This window comes from Pezoporus wallicus, unplaced genomic scaffold (genome assembly GCF_028554395.1).
Source record: "Pezoporus wallicus isolate ANWC-B61680 ecotype Strahan unplaced genomic scaffold, APGP_CSIRO_Pwel_v1 contig_9772, whole genome shotgun sequence".
NCBI classification, from domain to species: Eukaryota; Metazoa; Chordata; class Aves; order Psittaciformes; family Psittacidae; genus Pezoporus; species Pezoporus wallicus.
The window spans coordinates 234031-255978 of record NW_026637538.1 but is presented as its reverse complement, the minus strand read 5'-3'; the positions used below and the strand labels follow the sequence as shown (position 1 = coordinate 255978).

Below are 21948 nucleotides of genomic sequence, written 5' to 3'. Positions count from 1 at the left end.
CATCCAAACTCTCATCCACCTCAAGATATTTCAGCTGGACCTGTAACAACCAGCCTAACAGAGCTCCCCACAAGCCTTTCATCGAGGGGATTTATGAGGCACTTCTCAAATGGACCCAGAGAAAGGGTTACAAAGCCCTGACCACATAACCTTTATGCAACTGAAGGGCTCACAGTGTGGCTTTATCCAGCAGCTTTGGCAGGAAGAGCATCTCCAGCTCTTCCTGATGTGGTGCAGAGGACAAAGGGGATGCACTTGCCATGTGGAAGTTGCTCCACCAGTGGTTTTGGAGGCCGTGCACCAGATCTCAGTTGTCTTCTTGAGCTGTTAGTCAAAGCTGAAGGCTCTCAGTGGTGTTATCAGCAGCAGGACTTGGCTCACAAAGGGCCATTGGGTCCATGGCCATTGAGTCTTGCACCGGAGCGTGCTCAGACTGGGAAGCTGGAGTCCTGCACAGAGATGAAGAGGGATGGATCAGGCTCAGAGGGAGAACCTGGGGAGAAAAGCTTGGAGCCCAGCTCTGGATTTGACATCTCAGCTCTCCAGAAGCAGAGCCTTTAAAAACCACTCCACAAACAGGCAGGTTGAGTTCATGGTCTATCTATTCCCACATGGAAGAGTAGGAGCAATCACAGTGGAAGGGTGGAAGTGATGGGTCATTTGCTCCCTAAAGCAACCTCATCTTTAATACTTCAAAGATTCATTCAATTGATTGAAGTTTCTCTCAGAGCTTTCTCGTTTCCATTTAAAACTCTACATCCATTTATTCAAAGCTAAAATTGATACAGAGAGATCCCATTTTATCTGTTTTCTAGGCACTATTTCAGCTTTATGGACCAAAGGCAACTCCATGAGCAAGAAGAGCCTCTCCCTGCAGGAGCAATACTTGCTCCTGGGTGGAAATACTGGGAATGAGAGAAAAGTGGGAATGGGAAGCTAAGGGATCTTCCCTCCTGGTAGTAGGTTCTGGTGACACGGTGAAGCAAGGTCAGCCACCCCCACGTCAATGTGAGGACAGTATCAAGGCCTGGTTCTCGTGAAATGAGAGGCCAAGAGAGGTGGGGAGGTGTGAGGGAGAACAAGGCACGGTGATGTGATGTGCATGGGTAACTGTGCGAGCTGTAATTAATATGGAGGGCAGGTGAAGGAGATAAGGAAATCTCACCCCAGCAAAGCTCATGAGTCAAGCAGGATTTGGGGAATTTCACAACATCTCCGTTGGAGTGTGTGGTGTTTACTCTGACCTCTCCTCAGGCAGCCTTAATTGCTGCCTGATGAACCAAACCCAACAGCATTAACAGACCTGCTAATTACCACGGAATGGAGAGGAACTCCTCCACAACATATAAAGGAGAACTTCCATCACCCCCGGCAGAGGAGCTGAGGATCCTTTGCTCTCATTTCTCCTCCTGTTTTACCACTTCCCCGCTGCTCTCTCCTCCTAACACTCTGCAGGCAACACGATGAGCTGGCGCTTCTCCCAGTTTGGGGATGGCAATTTCAGTTCTTCTTCTGCTCACTGTGGCACGCTTGGCGGTGGGAGAAGCTCATGTACCGTGAGCCATTGTGAAGACAATAGAGGACAAGGAAGATACCGTGGTTACGGGTATGGTTACAGCAGCAGGAGTCTCCACAACCTTGGTGGCTTTAGGAATGTTTTTACCAGCGGAGGCTACGGAGGAGAAGGAAGAGGAGATGGGATGTGCCTGGGGTTTGGTGGTAGGGGACATCTGGATAGGGGCTTTGGCAGAACAAGGTATTTTGTGGGAGCTTCTCAAGGGGGTGAAGCACGGCTTGGTAGCACGTGTGGAAGAGTTGCAGGCAGGGAGGTGCTTGGTGGAAGCACCTTTGGTGAAGGAGGGGCTGGACAGGGTTTGGGGCAGGCTGGTGTTAGCAGAGGCATTGAGGAGGTCCGTGTCAACACCAGCCTGTTGAGGCCAATTGATGTACAAGTTGACCCTGAGTTCCAGAGAGTGAGATTGGATGAGAAAGAGCAGATTAAGGATCTCAACAACAAATTTGCATCGTTCATCGATAAGGTGAGTCCCTGTTCTCTTGCACCATTACCTGGGAAGGGGGAACTGTAACGGGTCCCGCTCTGCCCATGTGAGTCATAGGGCATGTTTAACGGCATCTTCTCCCCTCAAAGCCCCAGCATTGGCTTGATTCTCTTTTACTGGTGTGAGGTTTTTAATAGCTTGCTATAAACATGAATCACATTTAGCCCTGGGATAAGTATCTCTGAGTTGTCTTTGGTGGCAGAACAACAGCAAAGTACCAGGATGTCACCAACACGTGAACTCACTCACTGACTCACTGGAGAAGTGTTTTGCATGACTGGGAATCTTCTGGGGCCTGGGAATTGTTGATGGCGGATGGACTTGAGCATTCTTCATGTGTTCTGGTTTTATTCATTTATTTATTGATCTTCCCCAAGCAAAGTGTTGCGTTTCTCCAAATCTCAACCCAAATGGGCTTTTTGCTTGGAGGTTCAGCCTCTTTGAGGAGGCCAGTGACCCCCATATCTTTCTTTATCTGCTACAATGCTTTCACCTCTTTCTGCAGTCTGGTCTTCTCCTTCATTGCTACTCGTAGGTACAGGAACAAAACAGCCACAAAATCACTTCCACCCTTCCAATCCTGACCTGTGCCTTTAGTCAGGTGGTGATGTGTCTCTGCACAGGATGGAAGCTTGTGTTGTGTGTTACATGTGAAGACTTAAGGGCTTCTTGTATTACGTAGAGAAAAGGTGTTGGTTGCACCCAGAAGTTTTAAGTCCTGGAAACTAAGAGCACTTTTGACTCTTTTCATATTGAAAAGGAAATCAGCTTCCAGGGTAAAATCTGTTCAGTGCCTCAGCTGAAGAGATGCCACCCCTCTGGTCTCGATACATATCAGCTCTGCATGCTATAGGTCTTTCTTTCTTCTTCTCTAAGACAAAAGCGTGGTTCTGTGTGGTCTGCTGAGAGGGAGATAATTCTTCTCATATATTTGGTGTCTGAGGTAGTTCAAGAACAACCAAAGTCTTCCTCCACCCCAATCATCCCCCTAAATATTGTGCATTTAAGAGATGAAAAAACATCAAATATTTCAGTATCAGCTTTGAGAAGCAGCAGCAAAATCAAACCCATCTTCTGCAACAAATTGGGACAAAAGGTGTCCCTCCTTCATTGTAAGCTGTATTGGTACCAGTGTTGGTACAGTTGGTCTCACCCGATTAAACCTCTGGATGTTACTGCATTGGAAATTCTAATTTGGATTTGGTTTCTATTGGGACCAGCGCTGATGTTGGTGTTTCCCCCAGTGCCCTGCAGTGCCTGAGAGCTTCTTCTCCTTTGCCTTTCAGGTCCAGTGTCTTGAGCGGCAGAACCAGGCTCTGATCGCCAAATGGGAACTGCTGCAGCAGCAAAGTGTTGGACCAGAAGAGAGCAGAAACATCACCTCCTTCTTCCAGTCTTACATCAGCAACCTGCAGAGGCAGCTGGAAACGCTCCAGAGCCAGCGGGAGCAGCTGGATCCGGAAGCTTACAATATGCTTCAGTTTGTGGAGGATTATAAAAAGAGGTGAATAATCACAAGTGTGGGGAAAAGCAGGCTGGAATTCGCCATGGCAATGCCCTGGGATGGCACAGCTTGGCTTCAAACCTCCACGAGGTTACAGCAGTGCTCTGCAGTAGGTCCATTAAGGGACTGCGGTGCTGGAGGACTAGAGCAGATTTGGTGAGGGTAGGACCCAGAACAGGAAGAGGAAAATCAAAGACCCTGTAGGTCTTTCCTGCTCTTCCCACCTCCTCCATGCCATTCCTCCCCCAAGCAATGGGTAACCCAGGACTCTTGCTGATAGTCGTTGGGTTGTGGTCAACCTGGACACTGGGGAGGGAGAGAGCTGAGAAGTGGGGTCAATGGAGTCAAGTTGAGAAGAGTCATTACTTCTCCTGGCTTAGCTGCATCCAAGGGTAATACATGTCCACAGCTCTGAGAAATGGGATGCTGAGTTCAGAATTACAGGGGGGTTAGAACCAATCTGGCCCTACCCCAGCTTGCTGGCTAATTCAGCACAGAGTTTTGCAGGTGGCAGAAACTGCAGTTAGATGAAGAGTTGACACCTTTCCTTGATGAATGACTCCCTTTGGTTTCTGATCCCCCTGATGGAAAAAGTGAGACGGGCAACAATCAATCTGTTCTTTCTCCATTCAGATTCGAGGATGAGATCAACAAGCGCGCCTCCAAAGAAGAGGAGTTTGTGGAGCTTAAAAAGGTGAAGGAACTAAATCAAAGCCTCAGAAATAAAGCAGTAACTGAATGATTGCTCAGGTTTTCCAAAGCGAGGTCTCTGCTTAACTTTCTCTAACTGAAGTCATAGATTCATAGAGTCTACTAGGTTGGAAAAGACCTTTAAGACCATCAAGTCCAACCTTTACCCGAGGGAAAGGCATTGAAACTGCAGATTTTTACTGCCAGACTGGAGAGGAATCGTCTCCTCTAGAGACTGAATCAGTCCTTTTTAGGATGAGTGCAGGAAACTCCCTTTCCTTTTGTTCCACTTGCTTTTCAAATGAGAGCTGAGGTTTGTGGAACATTATTTGGCTCCAGGAACGAAGGCCTTATAGAAATGTACCAACTATTGCAAGAGCTGCACTTCAGGGGAGAATTTGGACCAAAGAAACAAATGTGCCAATGGCTTTCTTTACAGGAACTGGACAGCGTTTACATGGGAAAAATGGAATTTGACATTCGGGTGGAAATCCTGAAGCAGGAGCTTGAGTTCCTCAGATGCTTGCATGAAGCTGTGAGTATTAAGCTTCTCAGGTTAAAAAACTGCCCTCAGGACTTGAAGGACACGGGTCTTCTGTAGGGTTCCCAGAAATTTTGCCTGAACGTTTTGTTGTGGAGAGTGGATCACCATGGGATGGTTTGTGTTGGAAGGGACCCGTCCAGCTCCAACCCCCTGCCACGGGCAGGGACACCTTCCACTAGAGCAGCTTGCTCTAAGCCTCTGTGTCCAGCCTGGTCTTGAGCACTGCCAGGGATGGGGCAGCCACAGCTTCCCTTTGACCACAACCTTTGTCTTTGACCTGATAAAGTCCTTTTCAATCTGTGACTTAGATGGGGTCTGGTGTGTCACAAAGGGTGAGGAGATACTTGAAAATGAAAATGGTGGTGGGACAATAGGACCTGGAGGATGCAGATAGGGACGTTCCAGTGGGTTTCTTCTGGGAGGTGCCATTTCTTTCCTCATGACACGACCTGGAAGGCTCATATACACTGTTAAAATCCCAAATCTTGTTTGCCTTTCAGGAGCTGTCCCAGCTGCAAACAGTAGTTGGCAACACCAATGTCGTTCTGTCCATGGACGACAGTAGAGAACTGAACATGGATGGCATCATTGAAGAAGTCAGGCAGGAGTACGAGACAATTGCTCAGAGGAGCAAAGCTGAAGTAGATGCCATGTACCGGGGCAGGGTGAGTGGACATCTACAAGACATGGGGGTAAGTCTGCTCAATGGAAAAGAAACCAAAAATGTCTGTTTTCTTCTCTGCACACCAGTACCAGGACCTGCAGAACATGTGGGTGAATCAACGTGAGCAGCTGAGCACCAGTTATAAGGAAATCCAGGAACTCATCAGGCAGATCCAAAGGCTTCAACCAGAAATTGAAATTGCAAGGAAAAGGGTAAAGCTGACATTTTCCAGCAGGACTTAACTAAGTCACTTCTACCTGGGGACTGGGTGCAGGATAACACAGCCTGTCCCTTGAAGGCAAACCTAGAGGGGGTGATTTCTCCTCTAAATGGAGCAGATACAGGTTTTGGCTGTCTGCACTGAGATTCAGTTTGGGTTAATTTACCCTGGGTTCTGTCATTGAGGCAGGACTTTTGATTCCCAAATCCTGTCAGAAGGGTTGGAAAATCCCATAGGAGGGAAATGGGAACACTCTGTTTGTGCCCCCTGCAGAACGCCAGCCTCCAAGAGAGCATCAAAGACGCTGAGCAGCGCGGGAGCAATGCCGTCAGGGATGGCCAGGAGAAGCTCCAGGAGCTGGAAAACGCCCTGCAGCAGGCCAGCAACGACCTCGCTCATCTTCTTCATGATTATCAGGAGCTGCTGAACGCGAAATTGGCCTTGGATATTGAAATTGCCATGTACCGATCACTCCTTGAGGAGGAGGAGACCAGGTAGGTACGAGCTATCCATCCTGGAGAGAAGCACCAGCACCAAGCAGTGGGTCCCACTCTTTGACCTATCACTTGGACCTCCAGGATGATTTGCTCTATCGTTCATTGGCTCAGTGATAGAGCATACCCTGACTTGTTTAGTGGGTTCATTGTCTCAATGTCACTTTTCCTTCACAGGATACAGGAAGGGTCTCCTGCCACCATCTGTAAGTACCTCAAGGCTTTGCTTTGCTTTTTAAGGGCACCTTTACCTGTTTGGTGTCTGTGGTATACAGCACCTACCGCCAGAGCAAGCTATTGTAGTTCCTAGCTTAGCTCCTATAGTATTTCCTTGTGTTCTTGTGTGATCCTCTTGTGTGTGTGAATATGCGTGTATACGCATGAATATGTCAGCCCTGAGCTACTGACTTTGGAACGTAATGGCTAATTTCAACCAGATTTGTAGGAATTGAGAAACTCCTCATTATTCTATGGGTCTCTTATTGTAGAGGTCATTATTCCATAGGTCTATGTGCTCATTGCATGTCAGATGTGAAGGAAAAACCCCACTAGTTTGTGGAAGACAGAGGCCAGCTAAAGGAGAGAGGAACCCATATCCCAACCTCCCTAAAGGAAGGGCTGCACTGAGTGTTCCTAGAATCATGGAATGGTTTGGGTTGGAAGAGACCTTAAAGCTCATCCAGTTCCAACCCTTGTCATGGGCAGGGACCCCTTCCACTGGAGCAGGGTGCTCCAAGCCTGTGTCCAACCTGGCCTTGAACACTGCCAAGGACAGGCCATATGTAACCACTTGCATGAGTGGTTCTTATGGTTGTTGTGAGTAAGAAGAATAAGGAGAACATCATTTCCATTTCTTGCAGGTGTCATTGACCACAATCCGAGTGCTGCTGGAGTCTATGGAGTCAAATTTTCAGGCTTGAAAAGAGGGAAAGGGGGGGTGAGCTCTGGAGGTGCCACCACGGGCACGAGCAAGGGGTCGAACCCTGGAGGAGAAAAAGGGGGAAGTTCCGGAGTATGGGGACCGAGCTCTGGAAGTGGTGGGTCCATAAGTGGAGGAGGAGGAGGCTCAAAAGGAGGCTCCATCTGTGGAGGAGGAAGCTCAGGAAGTGGTGGGTCCATATGTGGTGGAGGAGGAGGAGGAGGCTCCAAGGGAGGCTCCATCTCTGGAGGAGGAGGAAGCTCAGGAAGTGGTGGGTCCATATGTGGTGGAGGAGGAGGAGGAGGAGGCTCCAAGGGAGGCTCCATCTCTGGAGGAGGAGGAAGCTCTGGAAGTGGTGGGTCCATATGTGGTGGAGGAGGCTCAAAAGGAGGCTCCATCTGTGGAGGAGGAGGAAGCTCTGGAAGTGGTGGGTCCATATGTGGAGGAGGAGGAGGAGGAGGAGGCTCAAAAGGGGGCTCCATCTCTGGAGGAGGAGGAAGCTCTGGAAGTAGTGGGTCTGTAAGTGGAGGAGGAGGAGGAGGCTCAAAGGGAGGTTCAGGGTATGGAGGAGGAGGAAGCTCTGGAAGTGGTGGGTCCATATATGGAGGAGGAGGAGGAGGCTCAAAAGGAGGCTCCATCTGTGGAGGAGGAGGAGGAAGCTCTGGAAGTGGTGGGTCCATATGTGGAGGAGGAGGAGGAGGCTCAAAAGGAGGCTCAGGGTATGGAGGAGGAAGCTCTGGAAGTAGTGGGTCCATATGTGGAGGAGGAGGAGGAGGAGGAGGCTCAAAAGGGGGCTCCATCTCTGGAGGAGGAGGAAGCTCTGGAAGTGGTGGGTCTATAAGTGGAGGAGGAGGAGGAGGCTCAAAGGGAGGTTCAGGGTATGGAGGAGGAGGAAGCTCTGGAAGTGGCGTATCCATATGTGGAGGAGGAGGAGGAGGCTCAAAAGGAGGCTCCATCTGTGGAGGAGGAGGAAGCTCTGGAAGTGGTGGGTCCATATGTGGAGGAGGAGGAGGCTCAAAGGGAGGTTCAGGGTATGGAGGAGGAGGAAGCTCTGGAAGTGGTGGGTCCATATATGGAGGAGGAGGAGGCTCAAAAGGAGGCTCAGGGTATGGAGGAGGAAGCTCTGGAAGTGGTGGGTCTATAAGTGGAGGAGGAGGAGGAGGCTCAAAGGGAGGTTCAGGGTATGGAGGAGGAGGAAGCTCTGGAAGTGGTGGGTCCATATATGGAGGAGGAGGAGGAGGCTCAAAGGGAGGTTCAGGGTATGGAGGAGGAGGAAGCTCTGGAAGTGGTGGGTCCATATGTGGAGGAGGAGGAGGCTCAAAAGGAGGCTCCATTTGTGGAGGAGGAGGAAGCTCTGGAAGTGGCGGGTCCATATGTGGAGGAGGAGGAGGAGGAGGAGGGGGAGGCTCAAAAGGAGGCTCCATCTGTGGAGGAGGAGGAAGCTCTGGAAGTGGTGGGTCAATATGTGGAGGAGGAGGAGGAGGAGGCTCAAAAGGAGGCTCAGGGTATGGAGGAGGAACCTCTGGAAGTGGTGGATCCATATGTGGAGGAGGAGGTTCAAAAGGAGGCTCCATCTCTGGAGGAGGAGGAAGCTCTGGAAGTGGTGGGTCAATATGTGGAGGTGGAGGAGGTTCAAAAGGAGGCTCCATCTCTGGAGGAGGAGGAAGCTATGGATCAGGAGGCATTTCAGGAGGAAGCTCAGGTCATGGAGGATGCATATCTGGAGGAGGAAGCTCAGGTGGTGGCTCAGGGTGTGGAGGAGGAAGCTCTGGCAGAGGTGGCTCCATCTGTGGAGAAGGAGGTACCCCAGAAGGAGGCTCCAGTTATGGAGGAGGAAGCTCAGGTCATGGATGCTCCAGCTCTGGAGGTTGGGGCTCCAGCTCTGGCAGTGGCAGATGCAGTCCCCACGGTGGGGGGCTGAGCTCTGGCGGTGGAGGAAGCTCTGGCAGGAGAGGATCCATCTCTGGATCAGGAGGAGGAAGTTCAGGAGGAGGCTCCGGGTATGGAGGAGGTGGAAGCTCTGGAGGAGGTTGGGGCTCGAGCTCTGGCAGTGGTGGCTCCATCTCTGGAGGAAGCTCTGGATCAGGAGGTATCTCAGGAGGTGGCTCAGGATATGGAGGAGGAGGAAGCTCTGGAGGGGGATCAGGATTTGGAGGACGAGGCTCAGGTATTGGCAGCTCCAGCTCTGGAGGTTGGGGCTCCAGCTCAGGCAGTGGCAGATGCAGTCCCCATGGTGGGGGGCTGAGCTCTGGTGGTGGCAGCAGCTCTGGGAGGAGAGGATCCATCTCTGGATCAGGAGGAGGAAGTTCTGGAGGAGGCTCAGGATATGGAGAAGGAGGCAGCTCTGGATCAGGAGGTATCTCAGGAGGTGGCTCAGGATATGAAGGAGGAAGAAGCTCAGCTCATGGAGGTTCCAGCTCTGGAAGAGGTGGCTCCATCTGTGCAGGAGAAGGAAGCTCAGGAGGAAGCTCAAGTTATGGAGGGGGAGGAAGCTATGGAGGAGGATCTGGATTTGGAGGAGGAAGCTCTGGTCATGGAGGTTCCAGCTCTGGAGGTTGGGGCTCCAGCTCTGGCAGTGGCAGATGCAGTCCCCATGGTGGGGGACTGAGCTCTGGAGGTGGCAGCACCTCTGCCAGGAGAGGATCCATCTCTGGATCAGGAGGAAGTTCTGAATCAGGAGGTATCTCAGGAGGAAGCTCAAGTTATGGAAGAGGAGGAAGCTCAGGCAGAAGAGGCTCCATCTCTGGAGGTGGAGGAGGAGAAGGCTCAGGATATGGAGGAGGTTCCAGCTCTGGAGGTTGGGGCTCCAGCTTTGGCAGTGGCAGATGCAGTCCCCATGGTGGGGGGCTGAGCTCTGGTGGTGGAGGAAGCTCTGGCAGGAGAGGATCCATCTCTGGATCAGGAGGAGGCTCCGGGTATGGAGGAGGTGGAAGCTCTGGAGGAGGTTGGGGCTTGAGCTCTGGCAGTGGTGGCTCCATCTCTGGAGGTAGCTCTGGATCAGGAGGTATCTCAGGAGGTGGCTCAGGTTATGGAGGAGGAGGAAGCTCTGGAAGAAGAGGCTCCATCTCTGAATCAGGAGGAAGCTCTGGATCAGGAGGTATCTCAGGAGGAAGCTCAAGTTATGGAGGAGGAGGAAGCTCTGGTAGAAGAGGCTCCATCTCTGGAGGTGGCAGCTCTGGAGGTGGCTCCGGGTTTGGAGGAGAAGGCTCAGGCCATGGAGGAGGTTCCAGCTCTGGAGGTTGGGGCTCCAGCACTGGCAGTGGCAGATGCAGTCCCCATGGTGGGGGGCTGAGCTCTGGTGGTGGCAGCAGCTCTGGCAGGAGAGGATCCATCTCTGGAGGAGGAGGAAGCTCTGGTCATGGTGGCTCCAGCTCTGGAGGTTGGGGATCCAGCTCTGGCAGTGGTGGCTCCATCTCTGGAGGCAGCTCTGGATCAGGAGGTATCTCAGGAGGTGGCTCAGGATATGGAGGAGGAGGAAGCTCAAGCAGGAGAGGCTCCATCTCCAGAGGTGGAGGAGGAGAAGGCTCAGGGTATGGAGAAGGTGGCAGCTCTGGAGGTGGCTCAGGGTTTGGAGGAGGAGGCTCAGGTATTGGGAGCTCCAGCTCTGGAGGTTGGGGCTCCAGCTCTGGCAGTGGCGGTTGCATTGGTGGAGGCAGCTCTGGATCAGGAGGTATCTCAGGAGGTGGCTCAGGATATGGAGGAGGAGGAAGCTCTGGAGGCGGATCAGGATGCGGAGGAGGAGGCTCAGGTTTTGGCAGCTCCAGCTCTGGAGGTTGGGGCTCCAGCTCTGGCAGTGGCAGATGCAGTCCCCATGGTGGGGGGCTGAGCTCCGGTGGTGGAGGAAGCTCTGGCAGGCGAGGATCCATCTCTGGATCAGGAGGAGGAAGCTCTGGAGGAGGCTCCGGGTATGGAGGAGGAGGAAGCTCTGGATCAGGAGGTATCTCAGGAGGAAGCTCAAGTTATGGAGGAGGAGGAAGCTCTGGAGGGGGATCAGGATTTGGAGGAGGAGGAGGAAGCTCAGGTCATGGGGGTTCCAGCTCTGGAACTGGTGGCTCCATCTGTGCAGGAGAAGGGAGCTCAGGAGGAAGCTCAAGTTATGGAGGAGGCGGAAGCTCAAGTTATGGAGGAGGAGGAAGCTCTGGCAGAAGAGGCTCCATCTCTGGAGGTGGCAGCTCTGGAGGTGGCTCCGGGTTTGGAGGAGGAGGCTCAGGCTATGGAGGAGGTTCCAGCTCTGGAGGTTGGGGCTCCAGCTCTGGCAGTGGCAGATGCAGTCCCCATGGTGGGGGGCTGAGCTCTGGTGGTGGCAGCAGCTCTGGCAGGAGAGGATCCATCTCTGGAGGAGGAGGAAGCTCTGGTCATGGTGGCTCCAGCTCTGGAGGTTGGGGATCCAGCTCTGGCAGTGGTGGCTCCATCTCTGGAGGCAGCTCTGGATCAGGAGGTATCTCAGGAGGTGGCTCAGGATATGGAGGAGGAGGAAGCTCTGGAGGAGGATCAGGATACGGAGGAGGAGGCTCAGGTATTGGCAGCTCCAGCTCTGGAGGTTGGGGCTCCAGCTCTGGCAGTGGCAGATGCAGTCCCCATGGTGGGGGGCTGAGCTCTGGTGGTGGAGGAAGCTCTGGCAGTGGTGGCTCCATCTCTGGAAGCAGCTCTCCATCAGGAGGTGGCTCAGGATTTGGAGGAGGAAGCTCAGGCAGGAGAGGATCCATCTCTGGATCAGGAGGAGGAAGCTCTGGATCAGGAGGTATCTCAGGAGGAAGCTCAAGTTATGGCAGAGGAGGAAGCTCTGGAGGGGGATCAGGATTTGGAGGAGGAGGAGGAAGCTCAGGTCATGGAGGTTCCAGCTCTGGAACTGGTGGCTCCATCTGTGCAGGAGAAGGGAGCTCAGGAGGAAGCTCAAGTTATGGAGGAGCAGGAAGCTCTGGCAGAAGAGGCTCCATCTCTGGGGGTGGAGGGGGAGAAGGCTCAGGGTATGGAGGAGGTGGAAGCTCTGGAGGTTGGGGCTCCAGCTCTGGCAGTGGCAGATGCAGTCCCCATGGTGGGGGGCTGAGCTCTGGTGGTGGAGGAAGCTCTGGCAGGAGAGGATCCATCTCTGGATCAGGAGGAGGAAGCTCTGGAGGAGGCTCCGGGTATGGAGGAGGAGGAAGCTCTGGATCAGGAGGTATCTCAGGAGGAAGCTCAAGTTACGGAGGAGGAGGAAGCTCTGGAGGGGGATCAGAATTTGGAGGAGGAGGAGGAAGCTCAGGTCATGGGGGTTCCAGCTCTGGAACTGGTGGCTCCATCTGTGCAGGAGAAGGGAGCTCAGGAGGAAGCTCAAGTTATGGAGGAGGAGGAAGCTCTGGCAGAAGAGGCTCCATCTCCGGTGGTGGCAGCTCTGGAGGTGGCTCAGGTTTTGGGGGAGGAGGCTCAGGTATTGGCAGCTCCAGCTCTGGAGGTTGGGGCTCCAGCTCTGGCAGTGGCAGATGCAGTCCCCATGGTGGGGGGCTGAGCTCTGGTGGTGGCAGCAGCTCTGGCAGTGGTGGCTCCATCTCTGGAAGCAGCTCTCCATCAGGAGGTGGCTCAGGATTTGGAGGAGGAAGCTCTGGCAGGAGAGGATCCATCTCTGGTGGTGGAGGAAGCTCTGGAGGAGGCTCAGGGTATGGAGGAGGTGGAAGCTCTGGAGGGGGATCAGGATTTGGAGGAGGAAGCTCTGGTCATGGAGGTTCCAGCTCTGGAGGTTGGGGATCCAGCTCTGGCAGTGGTGGCTCCATCTCCGGAGGTAGCCCTGGATCAGGAGGTATTTCAGGAGGTGGCTCAGGATATGGAGGAGGAGGAAGCTCAGGCAGGAGAGGCTCCATCTCCGGAGGTAGCATCTCTGGAGGTGGTTCAGGGTTTGGAGGAGGAGGCTCAGGGTATGGAGGAGGTTCCAGCTCTGGAGGTTGGGGCTCCAGCTCTGGCAGTGGCAGAGGCAGTCCCCATGGTGGGGGGCTGAGCTCTGGTGGTGGAGAAAGCTCTGGCAGGAGAGGATCCATCTCTGGAGGAGGAGGAAGTTCAGGAGGAGGTTCAGGGTATGAAGGCAGTGGAAGCTCTGGAGGAGGTTGGGGGTCCAGCTCTGGCCGTGGTGGCTCCATCTCTGGAGGAAGCTCTGGATCAGGAGGTATTGCAGGAGGAAGCTCAACTTATGGAGGAGGAGGAAGCTCTGGAGGGGGATCAGGATTTGGAGGAGGAGGAGGAAGCTCAGGTCATGGAGGTTCCAGCTCTGGAAGTGGTGGCTCCATCTGTGCAGGTGAAGGAAGCTCTGGAGGAAGCTCAAGTTATGGAGGAGGAGGAAGCTCAAGTTATGGAGGAGCAGGAAGCTCTGGCAGAAGAGGCTCCATCTCCGGGGGTGGAGGGGGAGAAGGCTCAGGGTATGGAGGAGGTGGAAGCTCTGGAGGTTGGGGCTCCAGCTCTGGCAGTGGCAGATGCAGTCCCCACGGTGGGGGGCTGAGCTCTGGTGGTGGAGGAAGCTCTGGCAGGAGAGGATCCATCTCTGGATCAGGAGGAGGAAGTTCAGGAGGAGGCTCCGGGTATGGAGGCGGAGGAAGCTCTGGATCAGGAGGTATCTCGGGAGGAAGCTCAAGTTATGGAGGAGGAGGAAGCTCTGGAGGGGGATCAGGATTTGGAGGAGGAGGAGGAAGCTCAGGTCATGGGGGTTCCAGCTCTGGAACTGGTGGCTCCATCTGTGCAGGAGAAGGGAGCTCAGGAGGAAGCTCAAGTTATGGAGGAGGAGGAAGCTCTGGCAGAAGAGGCTCCATCTCTGGAGGTGGCAGCTCTGGAGGTGGTTCAGGGTTTGGAGGAGGAGGCTCAGGTTTTGGCAGCTCCAGCTCTGGAGGTTGGGGCTCCAGCTCTGGCAGTGGCAGATGCAGTCCCCATGGTGGGGGACTGAGCTCTGGTGGTGGCAGCAGCTCTGGCAGTGGTGGCTCCATCTCTGGAAGCAGCTCTCCATCTGGAGGAAGCTCAGGATTTGGAGGAGGAAGCTCTGGCAGGAGAGGATCCATTTCTGGTGGTGGAGGAAGCTCTGGAGGAGGCTCAGGGTATGGAGGAGGTGGAAGCTCTGGAGGGGGATCAGGATTTGGAGGAGGAAGCTCTGGTCATGGAGGTTCCAGCTCTGGAGGTTGGGGATCCAGCTCTGGCAGGAGAGGATCCATCTCTGGAGGCAGCCCTGGATCAGGAGGTATCTCAGGAGGTGGCTCAGGATATGGAGGGGGAGGAAGCTCAGGCAGGAGAGGCTCCATCTCTGAATCAGGAGGCAGCTCTGGATCAGGAGGTATCTCAGGAGGAAGCTCAAGTTATGGAGGAGGGGAAAGCTCTGGACGTGGTGGCTCCATCTCCGGTGGTGGCAGCTCTGGAGGTGGTTCAGGGTTTGGAGGAGGAGGCTCAGGGTATGGAGGAGGTTCCAGCTCTGGAGGTTGGGGCTCCAGCTCTGGCAGTGGCAGATGCAGTCCCCATGGTGGGGGGCTGAGCTCTGGTGGTGGAGGAAGCTCTGGCAGGAGAGGATCCATCTCTGGATCAGGAGGAGGAAGTTCAGGAGGAGGCTCCGGGTATGGAGGAGGAGGAAGCTCTGGAGGAGGTTGGGGCTCGAGCTCTGGCAGTGGTGGCTCCATCTCTGGAGGTAGCTCTGGATCAGGAGGTATCTCAGGAGGTGGCTCAGGATATGGAGGAGGAGGAAGCTCTGGAAGGAGAGGGTCCATTTCTGAAGGAGGAGGAGGAAGCTCTGGATCAGGAGGTATCGGAGGAGGAAGCTCAAGTTATGGAGGAGGAGGAAGCTCTGGAGCGGGATCAGGATTTGGAGGAGGAAGCTCGGGCAGGGGAGGCTCCATCTCCGGTGGTGGAAGCTCAGGTGGAAGCTCAGGTCATGGAGGCTCCATCTCTGGAGGAGGTGTCAGCTCTGGAGGTTGGGGATCCAGCTCTGGCAGGAGAGGCTCCATCTCTGGAGGAGGAGGAGGAAGCTCTGGATCAGGAGGTATTTCAGGAGGAGGTTCAAGTTATGGAGAAGGAAGCTCTGGCAGTGGAGGTTCTATCTCTGGAGGAGGTTCCAGCTCTGGAGGTTGGGGATCCAGCTCTGGCAGTGGCAGTTGCATTGGTGGAGGAGAAGGAGGAGGCTCAGGTTATGGAATCGGAGGCAGCTCAAGCAGCGGTGGCTCCATCTGTTGTGGAGGAGGAGGCTCAGGGTATGGAGGAGGTGGGAGCTCAGGCAGTGAGTGCTCCATCTCAGGAGGAGGTGGAAGCTCTGGGTCAGGAGGTGGGGTGTCGAGCTGCGGAGGTATCTGTGGTTCTGGCAGTGGAGGGTATGGCTCTGGAGGTTGGGAATCCAGCTCGGGGGGTGTCTATGGCTCTGATAGTGAAGGTTATGGCTCTTCACGTGGTGTTACCTCTGGAGGGGAAGGGGGTTATTGTGAAGGCAGCTGTGGGGATGGGACTGGGGAGGACACTCCCGAAGGTGAGTGGCCTTCCCGAAGGCGGGTTTACTGGTCTGTCTTTGGAAGTGGCTCCGGTTCTTCTGGAGATGCATCCCACAACTGATATTTGCATGCCAGAATCTGCCAGAAGTGGGATGGAAGAAGACGTTGACCTCACCTTTGAGGCAATGGTTTCTTCTCCATCACTGAGTCACTGCTTCTCTGAAAGGGTCACACATAATCCCAAGCTGTCCTCTCCCTCCACAGCCGTTGTCCTACCACGCACCTCGGGTCTGGGGCACAGTTGTGATGGTTGCTCTTGTTTCCTCAAGTGTTCTCTGAGCCCTTGAGCTCAGCTCTTTGGAACCTTTGTCTTTGGCAACTAAAAGCTTGAAACCCTGTTTGTGGTGTGTGTATTGGTCTATGGGAGGGCGCGACCCCGATGTTTATGATGAGGAGAACTCATTGATTGACTATGATTGGAGAACTCTGACTAGATAAAGGAGCTTGTGGAGATCTGACCCAACTTTAAGAAAATATCAATGATAAAGTGGAAGAAGCTGCTTACAAATGAATGTGTGTTGGGGGGGTCCATCTGCTCAACCAGGACATGTGGCTACACCTTGGGTCCACCATTGCCTCCAGGAGTCACTCATTAAATAACCAGGGGACAGAATTGTCCATGTAGATTTTGCTCTCATTGCACTTGCAGAGAAAGAAAGGAGCAGAAAGTCCATGAACAACAATGTCTCTTTATCTCCCTTCTAGTCCTGTCTTTCCCTACTGCGATCCCCAATCACACTTGGGGTGGTGTGTACCCACGTGAGCCTTTTTTGGGCAACAACTTATTCAATTGTCACTTCTATGCAGAGGAAGGAAGATGTTTTCTACATTTCTCACAGAACCTCCTTAAAGTCATAGAACCATGGAATGGGTTGGGTTGGGAGCAGGGACGCCTTCCACTAGAGCCAAGCCCCATCCAACCTGGCCTTGAACACTGCCAGGGATGGGGCATCCTCACTGAGGTTTAGGGCTACCCCATTTCTTCTGATACAGACAGGAAAGAAGGAACTGATCTCATGTCTGGTGTTGAAAATCTGACAGGCATTGGTAAGGAATCCAACCGTGAAGAGTCCTGGGGGTGGCAGCCAGCGGGGAGGGAGATCCTTGGGTTGCTGGGAAATCCTTTGGGGAGACCCATTTGCAAATGGCTATAGAGCCATGAAAACAACTGGAGAAGGCTGATGGGGAGCACAAAGGGCTGAATCAAACCTTCAGAGCATAGACTGGGAGCAGTTGTGAGTGCCCTGCATGTGGGGAGGTCCAGACACCGTGTTTCTGTCCAAACTAGGTTATCACCACCCTCAAAAGCAGGCTGTGGAGCAGTCAGCTGAGGTAATGAAATGTGGTGTTAGCAAACCCTGCTGAGAGGAGCCCGTGTTTGCATCTGCTCTGGCTCATGTCCCACAGGTTCAGTGTGTGGGTGCAGTGAGTCTACCTGGGCTTGTGAAACACCATGTAGAGCTGCCCTCCAGCAGCTGAGGCTGGTTGTTCACCTTGGTGGTGGCTGCTCCTACCTCGCTCACTGAACCAGCCCCGTTCCTCAGGATCCAAGTGATAAACCAGCTGCATCGTCACCACCCCACTTCTTATCTGAGGCATTGGGTAAGGCTTTTCCATCAAGACAAAGCCTCTCCTCTCACAGTAAGAAGTGGAAGCTATGGAATTCTGCACACTACCAAGTGTCATCATCTCTAGAAGAAATAAAGAGTTAATATGAACATCATGATCGGGTCTGCGGGTGTTTTACTGATCTACTTTGTAGAGTGAAGGGTTGGAAAGGAAGGAGGTGGAGTCAGCCAAGAGAAATGGGCCCTTGTGGAGGCGACTCAGAAGACCTGATTTGTGCCTCAACCTTCATATGGGATGAAACACCCATTGGAGATCAGACAAACCAACTGTTTCAGGTGACTACAACGGGAGCCTGGGAGACCAGCTCATAAAAGAGATTGCAAACCCCCAGCTCGTACAGGGGCTTGATCAGCGTTTCCACCGAGTTGTTTTAAGTACTGTTTACACGCTGGTAGTACATAGCCTGAAGCGCTGGGCTAATTTAGTGAAGGAATGGTTTGGATGGGTATATCAAAACCTGTTCTGCTTGTCAGCTAAGCTATAATGATACCTCCGGTTTCTGGAGATGAGTGTTCTGGCACCTTCCATATGAAATCATCTCTGTTTTAGTAGCAGTGAAAAAAATCTCATCCAGGATTTCAGTTGTCTGGAAATATGTTAGTTACTGTGGTTCCTTTCCTTCGGCAGGTCCGTGGTCCAACTCCTGCTAGCATCTGCAAGGAGCTCTGTTAAGACCAAAACCAAGCTGCAGGTCTTTGGACCATCCAGATCTGAGCTGGCATGATCAAGCAGATGGCTTTCTTTCCACCACAACAGCACATGCAAAGTATGGAAAGTGGCTACAAGAGGTGCAGTGTCTGTGTAGAACATCCACTGCTGATTTCTCACTGACTCTCACCGACTCTCACTGTGTATATCAGTTAGATACTGCATTTCTGATGGAAAATGCCACAGAAATGACTGTGTGAGGGGACACTTTGATTTTTGAGGTTCAGGGGCTGAGAACATCATAAGATGGGGCCTTCATATTAATGTCTTGGGGCATGTTTTATCAGTTATCACAACACTGTAAACATGCTCAGGATGTAAGGCTGAAAGGTGTCTACTGACCCCCTGTGCCTGGGCACAGCTTGAGCCTCCAAGAGTATTGACATGATGAACAAGATTTCAGGTAGGGCCTGAGGACACCAAGGTGGTGAAGAAGATGAAGTAGACCAGTTGTCCTTAAATGTGGGAGTAACTCTCTACCTCAGTGCTGTTTTTCTGGCAGAGCTGCATTATTGGATGCACATACATTTTACAAAACATCCCAGGCTCATAGTCAACCTTAAGAGCACAAATCCATATGAAATCCCACCTTCTTACAAGGCCTGAGGGCCTTGATGGTTACATGCTGTCAAGGCTTCTAAATATTGCCCTCTATAGATGTGAGCCAGCTCTTGCTGGTGGCATCCAGAGAGGTTTCTGAGTGTTGAACTGGGTGTGAACAGGCTCATGTCACCACCAAGAACCCAACAAGAGCCCAAGATGCGTTAGATACCACCACCTAGTGGGTGAAAACAGGCGTGCCATAGTGACTGGTGGTGAGCTGGTCTTTGCCCCAGTGCTCCCAGTTTCAATCTGACTGGTGGAGTTCTGGGCTTGAGCCCTCTTTGCCGTACAGATGTGGTCTGAACAAGAAGTTGTCCTGATTTGCTTTGGCAAGAAGCAGTGAAATCAGTCAGGGCTGCATTTTAGTACCATAAAAACTGGGGGGGGGGGCTCTGATTTTTGGGCCTCTTTCCAAAATTCCTGGTGATCAGAAGTGAATTAATGAGCTGTGATTACCCCGGGAGCTACTCCCCTGGTGCCCACATGCACGTACAACCCTCTCTCTCCTGACAGGGAAAGGCAGCAAACACAATTACTCAGACTTGAATGCACTGAGTTCCATCAGATGGAAACGTGTGGGGAAGATCCGGTGTATTTCAAACCTGGACACCCTGTGCTGTCAAACAACACACAGAAGCTGTATCTCCTGCAGCGAGTTAGAGATGAGATGAAGTCGGGAGAGGAAGGCAGAGGTGACCTCATGGTCCTCCAAGCTACAGCCCGAGCTGAGCGGTTGAGAACAGCTCAAGGGTTGCATCTGGTGGCATCATCTGCCTTTTGGCGACTCGGGGTCACCAGGGGACATCTAGACTCAGAGGTGAGGTGGAGCAGAATGGATGAACCTCTCTCCATGTCCGGGGGTGTGAAAACCCAAGTGCTTATCAAAGTGTATCTATGGGAGGAAAACTCTTGAAACCATCCATGACCCTGTGGGCTCCATCCACAGCGAGGAAACCAAAACTCTGAGCTCAGTTTGCTTGCTGGAAAGGAGCCCAACTGCAGGACCAGGCAGGGTGCCCGGAGGTCACCCACTTGTGCTCAGAAGCAGCATGGAACCTCCTCATGGGGCTGTGCGGATGCATCAGGGGGATGTGGTGGGAGACCAAGGAGAGACAAACGGGAAGCACAAAGTGAAGACGGAGTCAGAGCAGCTCCAGGCCAAGTGTCCTCCTCCTGGGCTCCAATCCTGCTCTTCCAGCTGGGATTGTCACGGACTCTGCCTGTATTTAAGCAGCCAAGTGAGACACCCAGGACTTCAATCATTCCTGCTCTTCTGTGTGTAGGTGTAATTGATAGTGCTGTCAAGAACCTGCAATTAAGTTGGTTGTCTTTCCAGCTACTTCATAGCATCAATTATCTCTCTTGCTGGGCTAAGGGCAAGCTGTTCCAGTGCAGAACATTTGTAAATAATGAGGTATATGAAAACCTTTGGCATCAGCTGCTCTTGGAGACAAGATGCCAGCGAGGTTTCTGGTAACCAGTTTTGGTTTTCATCAGCCTTCTTGTGAAAGGTGATGGGAAAAGCCCTCCACTGAGCCCAGGGAGAGACAAAAAAGGGATGAAAAAATCCCTGCAAAGCCAATGAAAGAAATGGGCACCTGAAAGATGGATCCATTTCTTGGGAATCTGAAACCCCCAGATGTTTAACTGCCAAGGAAACACCGACCAAGCTTCAAGCCTGTTGACAAAGGATTGGTTCAACGCAACAGCAGGGGAAAACCGCTCCTTTCAGATCATCTGAAATGAAAACCCTTCCCCTTTCTGCTCTGAAAGACAAGTTGGAGAGAAGCCACAAGGACAGAGATGGAATCTCGGCTCCGCCTCTGAGGCATTGTGAGGCTCTCAGCAGCTCTATTAAATTTATCAGCCTTTTCTTCCCCGTCTGTCAAGCAATTCCAATAAATCTCTTTTATTTGCCTTGAGGTATCCCAAGGGTTTTAATTACAAGCTCAAACACAAAGGAGAGCAACAGAGAGTAGCCATAGAGCAGCTGTGTTAAGAAGGTATTTTTGGATGCTGGTTGCTGGTCTGCACACCAAGGCCAAGCCCACCACAGTTTCCAACTAAATGATTCATAAGCTGACAGTTCACAGGCTTGTGGCTGAGATGCTTCTTTTCTAAGCTATTTATCATCTTCTCCACAGGAGTCTCATTTTTCCATGTGTTCTATGCAGTCAAAGCCAAAAACTTCATAAGAAGATAGAGGCACACTGTTTTTTTTCCGCCTAAAGGTTGGGCATCCACATCTGAGCTGGTCGTTTTAGACTTCCTTGGACTCAAGAAGAGAGGAAAGGCTCTCTGGAGAGCAGTATCTCATGTCTGTCTCACCAGAAAGAGATTGAACAGCTGAGTTCTGTGCTCCAGAGAAGGCAGTTTGACCTAGAAAATGTGAAGAAGCAGGCAATAGAGATCATATTTACTCACTGGGTCCTAGATGTGAGATCCCAAATCATGTTTCCTACATCCTTCATCTTTATCAAGGAGCATCGGCTCACACTGGTTCCATTGGTCTAGAGAGGATGTTACCAGTGCTGAGCAAGGAAGAGAGCTTACCTGATGGCCTATTTTCTGTTGGGTCGTTTTGATTATTGCAAAGAACTAATTGCACCAAATTAGATCATTGGATTAGCTTTGAAAGTGGTTAAAATTGCTCCAGCATGAATTCTGGCAGGACACAATGCTTCTGACACAGGTTCAAAGCATCCAATAAGCAGGATAGAATTATGACTCACCAGTAATTCAGCACCCATAGAAACTGGTATAATTTTCAGACCATCTAATTCATTATATAGTTTATAACGGGAGGTAATGGAAAACCTTAATTATTAGTTCCAATTAGAACAAAGTATTGATATCCTCAAAACAAGACTTAAACCCAGTCTGGCAGCACAGGGACATGTACAGCTTTTCTGTAGTATTTCAGAATTTACATTTGATTTTACATTTTTTTTTAACATACATTCTATGATTCTGTGATTTTGTCTTTCCTAAAACCAACCGGAATATTTCCCAATTTGGGACCCTCAAAAGAAGCAAGAATTCCTCTTTCAAAGGCAAGGATGGCAAGAAAGAGGGAAAGGGAAAGAAAGACCCTGACAGGCCATGTGATGCTGAGCAGCGTGGGGATTGTGCCCTCAAAGATGCCCAGGAGAAGGACACTGAGCTGCAGAATGCCCTCCAGAAGGCCAAGGATGAGCTGGCTTGCATGCTGCGGGATTACCAGGAGCTGCTGAATGCCAGACTGGCCCTGGATATTGAGATTGCAACATATAAGACTCTACTGGAGGGTACAACCATGTGTGGGCAGTGTTCAGCCCTTGGGACTCTTCAGCAAAGAAGGTTGGAAAACGCAAGGAATGCAAGTGATGTGATGGATGGCTTCGTGACCTTCTCCTGCAGGATACGCTTTGGGAGCCCTGTGAGAACATGTAGGTAA

The 21948-nt window shown here is 52.1% G+C and overlaps 1 protein-coding gene across 1 annotated transcript; it reads left to right on the top strand.

The window, feature by feature from the left end:
• The first annotated feature begins 897 nt into the window (after positions 1 to 897).
• LOC130597447 (keratin, type II cytoskeletal 8-like) lies at positions 898 to 21948 on the top strand. Its single transcript, XM_057405993.1, has 9 exons — positions 898 to 2039; positions 3347 to 3564; positions 4198 to 4258; positions 4694 to 4789; positions 5299 to 5463; positions 5549 to 5568; positions 10223 to 10237; positions 20822 to 20924; positions 21604 to 21948. Exons 1-9 carry the CDS (start codon positions 1464 to 1466, stop codon positions 21946 to 21948), a joined length of 1599 nt encoding a protein of 532 aa, XP_057261976.1. The 5' UTR covers positions 898 to 1463.

Excerpts from the sequence above, each read along its gene's own strand:
- LOC130597447 (XM_057405993.1), top strand. The coding sequence starts at position 1,464 with ATGAGCTGGCGCTTCTCCCAGTTTGGGGATGGCAATTTCAGTTCTTCT. Across the intron at positions 5,464-5,548 it reads ATGCCATGTACCGGGGCAGG|TACCAGGACCTGCAGAACAT; the intron begins GTGAGTGGACAT and ends TCTGCACACCAG. Across the intron at positions 20,925-21,603 it reads AGAAGCAGGCAATAGAGATC|CCTGACAGGCCATGTGATGC; the intron begins ATATTTACTCAC and ends GGAAAGAAAGAC.